The following is a 13,267-nucleotide window of genomic DNA, read 5'->3' as shown; positions in this document are numbered from 1 at the left end:
CCCTGTTGGTGCCTAAACCTAAGACCCCTGTTGGTGCCTAAACCTAAGACCCCCCCTGTTGGTGCCTAAACCTAAGACCCCCTGTTGGTGCGTAACCTAAGACCCCCCTGTTGGTGCCTAAACCTAAGACCCCCTGTTGGTGCCTAAACCTAAGACCCCCCTGTTGGTGCCTAAACCTAATACCCCCCTGTTGGTGCCTAAACCTAAGACCCCCCTGTTGGTGCCTAAACCTAAGACCCCCCCTGTTGGTGCCTAAACCCAAGACCCCCCTGTTGGTGCCTAAACCTAAGACCCCCCTGTGATAAGCATTAATAACGTTTCAAAAACATATTGTGCGGTTTTTTCGTTTAAAAATAATGTAAAAAAAAAAATTGTACTGTTTTTCGTTTAAAAATAATGTTTGAAAAAAATATTGTACTGTTTTTCGTTTAAAAATAATATTAAAAAATGTATAAATCATTAAATAATGTGTAATCATGAGAAGCAGTAATACAACATTAAGTCTCCGGGCGCCGCTTTTAAAACGTTATTTTTCTCCGGCGCCATTTTTTCCTATCGGGCGCCCATTAAACGATATTTATTATGGGAGTGAATGGCGGCGCCCGATTTGTCCACTAGCCTCCTGCGCCCTTTTTTACTGTTACCGGCTGCTGCAGCTCCTGTAAAACAGGGGACACACAGCTAGGGGACACACAGCCAGGGGGACATGGGCCACATAGCTACAGGGGCCACACAGCCAAGGGGACACTGGGGCCACAAAGCTAGAGGGGCCACACAGCCTAGCGGACACAGGGGCCACACAGAGGGGTCACAGTGACCACGCTGAGACATCCTGGTGCCCAAGTGCAGTTTTTAACTTTCCTGGGTAGACTTGTACTTGAGTAAATAAAAAAATCCAGCTTAAGAGGGTCAAATATTGGGGTCGACTTTTACACAAGGTCGACTTGTATCCGAGTATATACGGTATCTGACAGGATGGAAAATCCAGGTCGATCTGCTGCTGCCAAGCAGATTGATGGCCCATAGAGTTGCATTGGATCTAATGGTGCAGTAATGCCTTTAGATCGATTTTTAAGAGATTTCCAATAGATTTCATTCTGAAATGTAATGGAAATCTGTTCCTCTCTGTCTCCTTGAAACAGGCATTTTGACCTTGGCCATGATCCTTCCATTTCAATGCCTAGAATATACATTACAAAACTCAGCACCCTCCAACAATCCTCCTGTGAGACTGACTGCTGAGAGAACAAAGTGGTGAAATGGAAAAAGAATAGTAGCAGTAAGACACAAAGCAGCAGATGTGTGGGAGTTTTGGGGCAGAAGGTAGACTGGAAAACAGACAGTACATAGCTGCAGGCAAGACTGCATAAAATAATTGATGGTGGGCACTTTAAACAAGATGGAGCCCTGGAGCAAAGGTAACCTGGGCCCTCTGTAGCCCCTCCCCCCAGCAGAGGCAGCTCCCAGGGCACCCAAGCTGGCTCCCTCCCCCTGCCCCCCCTTCCCGCTCCAATGGTCTCCCCGCCGACTGCTCCACAGGGCCCTGCAGGATGTGTGGCTGCATTGTAATAACTCACTTGTCCCAGCACACTGCACCTGTCCCAGCACACTGCTCCACCCATGCTCCATCTTCAGCCATGCTGTCTGCCTCTTCTCCATGTGGTGCATGTTATGCATAAATAAACTGTACCAAGTGGATCATGGAGAAGAGGCAGGTCGTGGGGATGAAGATGGAGCATTGACAGAGCAGCATGGCAGGACAGGTTAGTTATTACAATACAGCCACACAACATGCAGGAGCCACGAGGACTCAGGAGGGTGACTTCCTGGGGGGCCCAGCAGCGGTCAGGGGCCCTGGGGCAATTTCCCCCTTGGCCTTAATGGCAAGTCCTGGAGGGAGGGGGGGCTAAGTGGTAGAGGAAAGAGCTGTACTTGTAGCTATGAATGTGGTGGGCAGAAAGAATACATTTGCAAACAGAGAGCAAAGTGGTATAGAGAGCTCCAGCAAGGTATCAGAGAAAGAAGGATCACTGGAGAGAGAGAGCAAAGTGAGAAATACACAGGCAGGGCAAAGTTCACATGAAAAGTGTGCAAGGTCATAAAGGTGAGAGTAAAGTGTCAGTGCTAGAGAGGGCAAAGAGGCAAGGAGAGATATGACAAAGAGAGATACTGAGAGACATTTAAGTGTCACAGAGATAAAGAGAGCAAAGTAGCAGAGCGAGAGAAAAAAACAAGGCAATTAAAGTACCCTTGAAGTGAGAGGCATATGGAGGCTGCCCTATTTATTTCCATTTGAACAATACCAGTTATTTAGTCCTGCTTGGCTGCGGTAGTGTCTGAATCGCACACCTGATATAAGCATGTGGCTAATCCAGTCAGAAACACAGCTGCATGCTTGTTCAGGGTCTATGGCTAAAAAAAAGAGGTATATGATCAGCAGGACAGCCAGGTAAAGCGCACTGTTTAAAAGGAAATAAATATGGCAGCCTCCATATCCCTAACACTTCAGGTGTGCTTTAACAGAGAGTGGAGGGTGTAAAAACTTAAAAAAGCACAGGGCAAGCATTAACCATTTATTTTTTAATAGTATAAGTGTTTGTGCTTCATCCAGTAGCAGGGTAAGCTAATAGTATAGCAGAGTTGCCAATAATCTGTAAATGTAAGAACTTAAAGTACAATAAGAGTACTATAGTGGACCTGCTACAATGGAGAGCACTGGAGCACAATAATAAAGGATGGAAACTATATAATGGTTGTACTATTATCAAAGTACATAATCTTGTCGCAGGCAGGAATGGGGCAAGGAGGAGTATAGGGAGGGTGGTAGGGTGATAGGAGGCAGAGCCGGGACAAGGTCCTCCAGCACCGAGGCCTGAGACACCAAAGTGCGCCCCTCCATCCATCCCACCCCAGCTGTCACACACTGATTGCTATTAGACTAAGAGGCGCCCCAGGGCCCCCAACACCTTAATCTCTAGTTATCTGGCTTGCAGTCACTGCCATGTATCCCCTTTTCTTATTTCTCTCTGCTTCAAACACAATAGGGGAATGATAGCTGAGTGAGTTGTACGCCCCCCTCCTACACTGCGCCCTGAGGCTGAAGCCTCTCTCCCCTCTGCCTCGGCCCAGCCTTGATAGGAGGGAACATCATGGAAAGTCTGTCTCTTCCTGTCTGAAAATGTTACTTTAGATTTGTCAAGGAGTGATTCAGCATGATCATATCTGTGTGCTTACCTTAGATAGCGTTTTCGCAAGTCAGGCATCCTTTAGAGCATGGGTCCCCAACCTGGGGGCCGCGGCCCCCTGGGGGTCCTTGGGCAGATTTCTGGGGGGCCGCGGCTTCTCCCTCTCCCCCCGCGGCCGCCTCTCCTGTTACCTTATGAGCGGGCGGCTGCTTCCTTCCTTATATTCCGCCAGCCACGGCTCTCCTCTTCACAGCATGTTGTATTACAGCAGCGCTTCCTGCGCGGCTGCTGTAAGGAGCCAAGGGAGCCAGGAACAGCGGTTCCCATGGTAACGGTGATGCGCATCGCCGCTACAGGAAGCTGCTGCTCCGCCTCCTTCCCTCCTTAGAGCAGCCGCACAGGAAGCGCTGCTGTAATACAACATGCTGTGAAGAGGAGAGCCGCGGCTGGCGGAATATAAGGAAGGAACGCCCGCTCATAAGGTAACAGGAGCGGCGGCCACGGGGTGGAGAGGGCACCTCTGTTAGCTACACTGGGGCAGCTATACTGGGGTAACTACTGGCTACACTGGGCTAACTGTACTGGCTACACTGGGCTAACTGTACTGGCTACATTGGGCTAACTGTACTGGCTACACTGGGCTTACTGTACTTGCTACACTGGGCTAACTGTACTTGCTATACTGGGCTAACTGTACTTGCTACACTGGGCTAACTGTACTGGCTACACTGGGGTAACTATACTTGCTATACTGGGCTAACTGTACTTGCGACACTGGGCTAACTGTACTGGCTACACTGGGGTAACTATACTTGCTATACTGGGCTAACTGTACTGGCTACACTGGGCTAACTGTACTGGCTACACTGGGCTAACTGTACTGGCTACACTGGGCTAACTGTACTTGCTATACTGGGCTTACTGTACTTGCTACACTGGGCTAACTGTACTTGCTATACTGGGCTAACTGTACTGGCTACACTGGGCTAACTGTACTGGCTACACTGGGCTAACTGTACTGGCTACACTGGGCTAACTGTACTGGCTACACTGGGCTAACTGTACTTGCTATACTGGGCTAACTGTACTTGCTACACTGGGATAACTGTACTTGCTACACTGGGATAACTGTACTTGCTATACTGGGCAAACTGTACTTGCTATACTGGGCTAACTGTACTAGGTATACTGGGCTAACTGTACTTGCTATACTGTGGTAACTGTACTTGCTACACTGGGCTAAGTGTACTGGCTACACTGGGCTAACTCTACTGGCTACACTGGGCTAACTGTACTGGCTACACTGGGCTAACTGTACTGGCTACATTGGGCTAACTGTACTGGCTACACTGGGCTTACTGTACTTGCTACACTGGGCTAACTGTACTTGCTATACTGGGCTAACTGTACTTGCTACACTGGGCTAACTGTACTGGCTACACTGGGGTAACTATACTTGCTATACTGGGCTAACTGTACTTGCTACACTGGGCTAACTGTACTGGCTACACTGGGGTAACTATACTTGCTATACTGGGCTAACTGTACTGGCTACACTGGGCTAACTGTACTGGCTACACTGGGCTAACTGTACTTGCTATACTGGGCTTACTGTATTTGCTATACTGGGCTAACTGTACTGGCTACACTGGGCTAACTGTACTGGCTACACTGGGCTAACTGTACTGGCTACACTGGGCTGACTGTACTGGCTACACTGGGCTAACTGTACTTGCTATACTGGGCTAACTGTACTTGCTACACTGGGATAACTGTACTTGCTACACTGGGATAACTGTACTTGCTATACTGGGCAAACTGTACTTGCTATACTGGGATAACTGTACTAGGTATACTGGGCTAACTGTACTTGCTATACTGTGGTAACTGTACTTGCTACACTGGGCTAACTGTACTGGCTACACTGGGCTAACTCTACTGGCTACACTGGGCTAACTGTACTGGCTACACTGGGCTAACTGTACTGGCTACACTGGGCTAACTGTACTTGCTATACTGGGTAACTATATTGGGGTAACTATACTTGCCATACTGGGCTAACTGTACTTGGTATACTGGGCTAACTGTACTTGCTATACTGGGGTAACTATATTGGGGTAACTATACTTGCCATACTGGGCTAACTGTACTTGCCATACTGGACTAACTGTACTTGCTATACTGGGCTAACTGTACTTGCTATACTGGGCTAACTGTACTTGCTATACTGTGGTAACTGTACTTGCTACACTGGGCTAACTGTACTAGCTATACTGGGGTAACTATACTAACTATATTGGGGTAACTATACTACCTACCTAACTAACTATACTGAGGCAACTATAGTCCTTATAGAGGGGCAACTGTGTTAGCTACCTATACTGGGGGCAACTATACCTAGTTACCTACTTACCTATATACTACACTCAAAATCAGGGAAAAGAGGGGGGCTGCCACTGCCACTAACCACGCCCCCCCCCCCCCGGGGGGGCCCCAGAGAAAAGTTTGGTTGGGATAGTGGGCCCCGGGCTTAAAAAGGTTGGGGACCCCTGCTTTAGAGGACAGCTATCAAAGCTGAGGTTACTGTCAGAACGACAGTAAAAAAATGTAGGAGCATAAATGTCCTTAACCCCCCCCCCATCCCCAAAAGTACTGTGCAAACGGGGCCATAGATGTAGTGTGGTGTCAGCATCGATAAACAGGAGAAACCATGTGCCTGAGAATATGCCGTTATTCGATAAAGTTTCAACACAGTGTCCTAATATGCTTGAGAGAGGAGCAATAGAAACCGCTCTTGCTTCCTCTCTCCTGCAGGTATGCTTCATCCAGTGTGTTTGCGTGCGCTCTCAGGAACCTTCAATCAGCTGTCTGCTGTTGCTATGCTCTACTCTAACAGCTCACTGATCAGGCTCCAGTGGAAATAGCTGAGCCTTATCCAGACCACTCTACTGCATAGGCAGCCTGAGAGGAAATCCGCTAGTGTGCCTGCACTGGCACGGTTATTGTTTGTAATTGTTCTGGGCTACCAGCACTGGAGCGGACTCACCAATGAGGATGGGAGAAGCCTTATTAGGATTCGGAGGCTTCCTGCTCCTGAGGTCTTTTTTTTATTTGAATAAACTCACAAGTTTTCTTTAAATTGTACCAAAGATGCTGACAACAAGGAAAGATTTGATATTTACCCTGACTGACTGGACTGAGCCAGTTACCAGGGTTGATTGTGGTTGGATGGAGGGACGCGAGAGGGTGGCGATGGACTCAGCGTTGCTTATGGGGCTGGAGGAAACCCTGTGTAAGTATCAAATCTTTCCTTGTCAGCATCTCTGGTTTACTTGAACTTTATTTAATGTATATAGGGGGTCTGTTGGGAACTGCATTTTTGTTTATTGAGTCACACATTAACATAACATCAAGAGCTGCTGCTAATGTATCCCTATGTGATCATTCTCACAGCAGTATTTTCCATTTGTGTAAATTGCAAATGCACTGCATGCAGTGCATTGGGGGCGATTGTATTGTGATTCTCACTCTGTTGAATGGGAGTCACAACGCAAATTGCGGCAAAATTGGAATGCAAAGAGCCTGGTTATAAACAACAAGCAGCTGGGGGATTCTCACTTCACTGCAGGTAGACAAAAATAGTAATAGTAGGCTATAACTGCATTATTGATCTGGGTGGGGAGTCCAGTTATATTTTAAAAAAATATTTTTCTTTTAACTGGACTTTATGATAAGGGAACATATTTCTAAGTTGCCATCAGCTTGCTCTTCTTCACTAATCTGCTTATAGTGTCCTGAGTGCTTGCACTGACCTTACTCTTTCCGATAAGGTTGTGTGAAGCACAAAGTCATATAATGACTAAGCTATATTAAATACTTCTAGCTGGTGCCAAAGATTAAGCAATACTCCTTATCTTTTTGCCTTTTTGTCACAGGTTTCCTTCATCCTTCAGCATTCTACTATTTCAACCACTATGTTGATAAACAAAATGCACATTTTCCTGTTCTCACCACTACATGGCTGGAAGCCTTTGTCTGAAAGTACCTCAGGACATGTATAAGAAGTATCAAGGTGGCAAAAAGGAGCATTGTATAAAGAGGCAATTGACCATTTGACATTTGATCACGTATTCTTCCTCTATATGCACACCAAAGCTACAGGATAAGCAGGACAGCTAAGCAACACAGAGTTCATAAAAACTACCACCAATGCTGTTTTAAGATTAAAGTTAAAATACCTCAAAAAGCGAAGACAAATAGTTAGGAGGCCAATATAAAAAGACACGGGAGCTTGGCCAGCTACCTCCATTGTTGGCTTTTTCCACGGAATAGCCCCTTAAAAGTCTTAATATAACTTATACCTTCACCCTATATTTTCTTTCTGCCTCCCAATTCACATATTGCTTAACAAATGGAGCAGGAAGCACACTTGTATGTGCAGAAAAGAATGTGCTTTGAGGCTAAGCCACTGATTTTTGCCTGCTGTGTCAACTGCCCTCAATTTTAAAACAATGAACACACCTTTTGCATATACATTATGGTGCTATCTTTGCATTCACAGCAGAAAATGCTGGCCTTCATAGCACACAGCACTCCTATGTCACAGCAGACCCTGTAATGTACCCCACAGTGGTACAATAGACCAGTGTCCAAAATTCTACCTTTATTATGTACTTAAATCACCCACATAATAATAACAACAACAACATTTTCTTACTTTTCCAGTTGTCTCCATCTTGAAAGATGTCTTTTCCACAAACAGTGTGTGTGTGTTATGCAGAGGAGCTATATAGCTTTCCTGTATAAGGAAGTAATACATTGGCCACGCCCAGTCCATGTAAATGATTGTTCAGACTCTAATATCTCTGAAAAGGATGTATTGGCTTATTGCTAAAACGCTTACTGAGGAAGCAAATACCCTGTACATATGGCACCTTCTTTATGATTATCAATGTACCATAATATTAAACAAAATTATACATTTCATGTTAAGCATCAGGCAGGGAACACACTTGACTGTTTTCGTGGGCGTTTTCTGCACAGAAAAACTGAGAACTCATGTTAATCAACGTGCTAGTGCACACTTACTGTGTTGTTCGCGCGCAGAAAAAAAACTGACATTCTGCATCCTGATTCTGCACATTTTGACAGTTTTCTGTATCAATTACATCAGCTGCTGTAAAAAAAACTTGCGTGTTTTCCTGCATGGAAACACACTTAGTGTGCAGAAAAAGTATGCAGAAAAACGCGCGCGGAAAACTGAAAGTCAAGTGTGTTCCCTGCCTTAAATATATTTTATTTTTTGACTGACTGACCGGCTATTTTAGAGAGGCAAATTTAGATTCTGTTGTGCAAACATTGTTTTCTAGAAAAATAAGTTTGCTTTATGGGACCATTATTATTATTATTATTTTTCGTGGGATAGAGTTGCCTTACTTTGACATGTTTGCATTTTGTCATCTACACCTGCCCTAATTATTAAAGTAATTTCAGGGTAGGGTTAGTATAAAGGAGGTTAGTGTCAAAAATTAGTTTGGGAGACAGGTTACATTTAACCATTGTTATATTTCTGGCATCCAGCCTATTCGTCCTCCTCCCGTATTCCTGCACAGCTATAGTTATAGTTCTACAAATCGTGTCTATGTAGTATTCATTGTGCATCTTATACAGGAGCATAACTAGAAGTCAGAGGGCTCCCCAGCAAGTATTTTTTATGACTCCCCCCCCCCCCCCCCCATGTAACACACACACACAAAAATAGCCTTTGTGTATAACCATTCCGGCAACTACCCCACTACCCCCCCCAGCAGGGAGTTAAGCCAATAGTAATCACAGAAGTCAGTCAGTAAGTTAAAGTTGGGATATACTATTTAGGAAACTGAAACAGTGAATACATTTTAGGAACATTTGAAAGCAGGAATGTTACTTAAAGCTCTTGAACTTTGACATACTGTACTTTATTTGTTGCATGTAACTCTTTATGGCTTTTAGGTAATAAGTGAGCCTGTTTACTTGTTACAGTACTTTATAGTGAGGGCCTCAACCTGCTCCCTACCCAGAGACCCATTTTGGTTACCCAGATTTTAATAAACTGTCCTGGCTTCCAATATGTTTCTCTACCATATCTGGAAAGCTATATACAATGCTTATCCATAGCTCACAAGGACATCGCACACTACCAAGTTGATGCAGAACCTTATACTATATTTAGGCAAATGCTTTCAGCTTGAATGGACCAATCAGTTGCCAAAGCAGCAGCATTTGATTGGTTAATTTTCAAGCTACATAAATTTGCATAAACTTAAAGGAAAAGTGTGCACTAACTCAGAATTATTTTCATCTCATTTACCATCCTTCGTTTCCATTGCTGGAGCATAACCATCCAGGCATAACCTGTGTATTGCTCAGTTACCAGCAGAATACACAGACTAGGCCACCACAATATATCCAACTACTATAGACTTTGCTAAAACAAAGTCCATAATCTTCGACCACTGACCCATCTTCAGGCACAGAGGGTCTTGCCCTATCTTGGATTTAAGCCTGGTTCATCAGTGTTCCCCCTATTTTTGGTTCATCAGTGTTCCCTTATTTTTGGTTTGTCAGTGTTCCCTTATTTTTGGTTCGTCAGTGTCCCCTTATTTTATTTTTCTCACTGTAAGGGTTAAGTATCCAGAGCTCCAAGTTACAATTTATCTGCATATGTGAAGTCAGACTGCAACATAACTCTCACTAATAGCCTATTAAAGGTCTTAAAACTCCTGTGTGGCTATGCAAAACACTTCAGAACGCAGGCAACAGAAATGATGAAAACTTCAAGATTTGCCTGTATGAGATTTGAATTATTATTAAAAATGTCTGCAGGTGCCTGAAACAGTAATGACTTTAAACCTAGATTTTTAACATTGAAAATCAAAATAAGACCAGTGGTGGCGCTACACTTGGGCTTACCCAGGCTCAAGCCCCAGCTGAGAAGTTGTCAGCCCCCCTAAAGCCCCCCCTGGCAGGGTTGCCAAGCGTTCATATAAAATGTTCAATTTCCCAAGCGATCCTCAATGCGCACATGCAGTTTTGCTTTAGCAAGTTGCTGATCACCCGGGCGGCTTAGCCAGGAGTCCTCCTCTGTCCCTCCCTTAGCTCCCTCCAATCAGCAACAGCCTCGGGTGTCTCTGCTGCCAATGAAAATGGAGAGGCAGCTGAGCCAGTCCACCCCCCACACGTCCATCAGCATGAGCTTCACTCGTGGTCGTCCTTTCTGAGCAGAAACACAGGCAGCAGTCTGTGTGTGGGTGCAGAGACTTCTCCAGAAAGCCTGGGTCACCCTGTGTACTTCTCTCCCGAGGTAGGCAGGCAGCCACTCTTCACATCCAGCCCTCTGTCCTCATCAGCCATCGCACACCCCTCAGGCTCAGTTATTCACAGCGATGCTGCCGATGCTTGGACAGTCAGCCTGAACTAAAAATAATGTGGTGTTTTGAACTGCAGGTGAATGCTTGAAGGAAAGGTCAGAGCTCAGAGAGTCAGTCAGTAAGGACAGGGTGCGTGGGCCAATAGTCAGGGAATGTGGGTGCAGCTGCAGCTTCCTCCGTCTTCCTCGTTCTCCCACAGGGAGCAGGTAATCAGCATAATGTAATATGGGGCAAGAAACAGCAGACAGAGCAGGAGATGTGATCATGTCAATGCACTTTTTTTGTAGAGCAGAATGCACAGCATACTGCCGCAAAGATGGCCTGTCACTGGGTGCTGTGCACTGCTCTGCTGCTGAACTAAAGTAAAAGTGCATGACTCTGATCACAGCGCCACGAAATATGATGGCGCTTTATAAATCAATAATAATAATAATCACATCTCCTGCTCTTTCTGCTGTTTCTCCCCCAGCTGGAGGAGGCACACAGCTAGGTTTTTATTTTTACTTGCTGTAGAAGCTGGGGAATGTGTCATGTAGCTGCCTGCATCCTATTATTATTATTATTATTTAGTATTTGTGTGATACGATCCTTTGAAACTCCACCCCCATTGAACCCTGCCTGCCTGCCATTGTGCCCCTTTTGAGCCCCTACAAAAATCTGACAGTGGAGCCACCGCTGAATGGGATTCCAGGGTTAGATACTCATAAGCAACATAATAAAATAATAACTTGTGAGTGCAACTCAACACATACAAGAAGAATTTCACACAATTCATGATGTGTTGCCAAGGTTTTAATTGACTTGGAATTAAAAAAAAAAAAAAAAAAAAAAAAAAAAAACATTGGTTAGATCAAGCTTCTAAGGAATCAAGTGTTTTTATATTTCCCAACATCCGATTGAAAGGAGTTTGTTACTGACATAGGAGTTTAATATTGACAGATTGAATTAAAGTGATCTAGTATATCAGAAATATTGACTCATGCATGGCCACCATAAATATGTTGCAACAACTTTATGTTTTAATATATACAGGAAACACATGATCATGTGATCTGGCTAACATGCTAATCTATCACATTGTAAAACAGATGATGTGCTTCTACACAATTTCCCTTTTAAAAAAATGAACATCCCTAAATGTAGATCTTCTCCTTTAGAATCAAACATCAAATGATTAGCATTGTACGCAACACGATGGTACTATAGAAGAGAGTTGTCAGTGAGTGACATATATTCTTCTCATGGCAGGTTCTCTTTACATCCTCCAAGTAGGTAGATATCAGGATCAGTATCCACTGTGGAGTTTAGATGAGGCTGATGTGTCCACAACTTTCTGAAATAAGCATCTATTCATTATTTACATAATGAAAGTTCACCCTGTGTGTAGTACCCACTCTTGTATCAGGGTTTTATGTTATTTCTTGTACACAGAGGTAAAATGTCCATGTTGGTAAACCAGACCCATAAGCACCATGTTCGTCATAAGAGAAGGTTCTGCTTGAATCCAAAGGAAATTAAAAATGAAGAACTGTGCGTATGCTGCAAGAGAAAATAATAAGATGATGTTTAACTACCTTCTGTAGTTTAAACACAATACATTAAATAATGAAATCGTAGCCTATCGACTCTACAGGGTTGATCAACGATCGCAAAGCTTACTATATGTTCTTCTTTATTTGAATTTTTACATTTGGCGATGTATCCCCTATATATATTGCATTATGTGCGAGTATACACATCCTGTTTACGATTATGACTCTGCCTATATTTCAGATTTTGTCTTATTCTGTTTGTGCCTTTAATCTTAACAAAAAGATTATTGTTAAAAAAAAAGAGATTTTCTTGAATAGGGCATTTTTACAGGAAGTCTTACCAGTCCCCATTGCTTTGTTGCTAAACCCCATCTTCCTGAGATACCCGCCCACCCACCACCATCATATCATATTATTGCCTTTACTTCTGAGTGACTGAAGCTGCTACCTGTAAATCTCTTGCTTCTTGAAATTGGGTTCCTCATAATTTTATGAATTTGCTTGGTCTGTTGCTTTTTTTTGGTTCATTGCATTTGGGTGTGGCAATAGACAATACCCCTTTTAACTTTTATAAGCTGAGCCTTCACTTTCAGTTTTGGGGGGAATTTTGGGTGAAAGTGCTGTTCCAGTTGAATTTCTTTTAACCACTTGAGGACCACAGTCTTTTCGCCCCTTAAGGACCAGAGCCTTTTTCTCCATTCAGACCACTGCAGCTTTCACGGTTTATTGCTCGGTCATACAACCTACCACCTAAATGAATTTTACCTCCTTTTCTTGTCACTAATACAGCTTTCTTTTGCTGCTATTTGATTGCTGCTGCGAGTTTTAGTTTTTATTATATTCATCAAAAAAGACATGAATTTTGGCAAAAAAATGACTTTTTTAACTTGCTGTGCTGACATTTTTCAAATAAAGTAAAATTTCCTATACATTTGAGCGCGAAAGTTATTCTGCTACATGTCTTTGATTAAAAAAAAACCATTCAGTGTATATTTATTGGATTGGGTAAAAGTTATAGCGTTTACAAACTATGGTGCCAAAAGTGAATTTTCCCATTTTCAAGCATCTCTGACTTTTCTGCGCACCTGTCAGGTTTCATGAGGGGCTAAAATTCCAGGATAGTACAAATACCCCCCAAATG

The 13,267-nt window shown here is 43.8% G+C and overlaps 2 protein-coding genes across 2 annotated transcripts in view; both read right to left on the bottom strand.

The window, feature by feature from the left end:
• LOC137547346 (alcohol dehydrogenase 1-like) overlaps window positions 1–7,970 on the bottom strand; it is a 44,830-nt gene extending 36,860 nt beyond the window's left edge. The window contains exon 1 of the mRNA XM_068270851.1: window positions 7,903–7,970. Within this exon, the coding sequence (XP_068126952.1) occupies window positions 7,903–7,920 (18 nt within the window). The 5' untranslated portion in view covers window positions 7,921–7,970. The remainder of the gene's footprint in view (window positions 1–7,902) is intronic.
• Window positions 7,971–11,591: 3,621 nt separating this feature from the next.
• The window catches only part of LOC137504071 (alcohol dehydrogenase 1-like), a 69,228-nt gene continuing 67,552 nt past the window's right edge, over window positions 11,592–13,267 (bottom strand). Inside the window, exon 9 of the mRNA XM_068232031.1 lies at window positions 11,592–12,133. Coding sequence (XP_068088132.1) covers window positions 12,109–12,133 — 25 coding nt within the window. The 3' untranslated portion in view covers window positions 11,592–12,108. The remainder of the gene's footprint in view (window positions 12,134–13,267) is intronic.

The sequence above is a fragment of the Hyperolius riggenbachi genome, chromosome 1, assembly GCF_040937935.1.
Source record: "Hyperolius riggenbachi isolate aHypRig1 chromosome 1, aHypRig1.pri, whole genome shotgun sequence".
NCBI classification, from domain to species: Eukaryota; Metazoa; Chordata; class Amphibia; order Anura; family Hyperoliidae; genus Hyperolius; species Hyperolius riggenbachi.
Note: the sequence above shows the minus strand (reverse complement) of the source record. Positions and strands in the feature narration are given on the sequence as shown.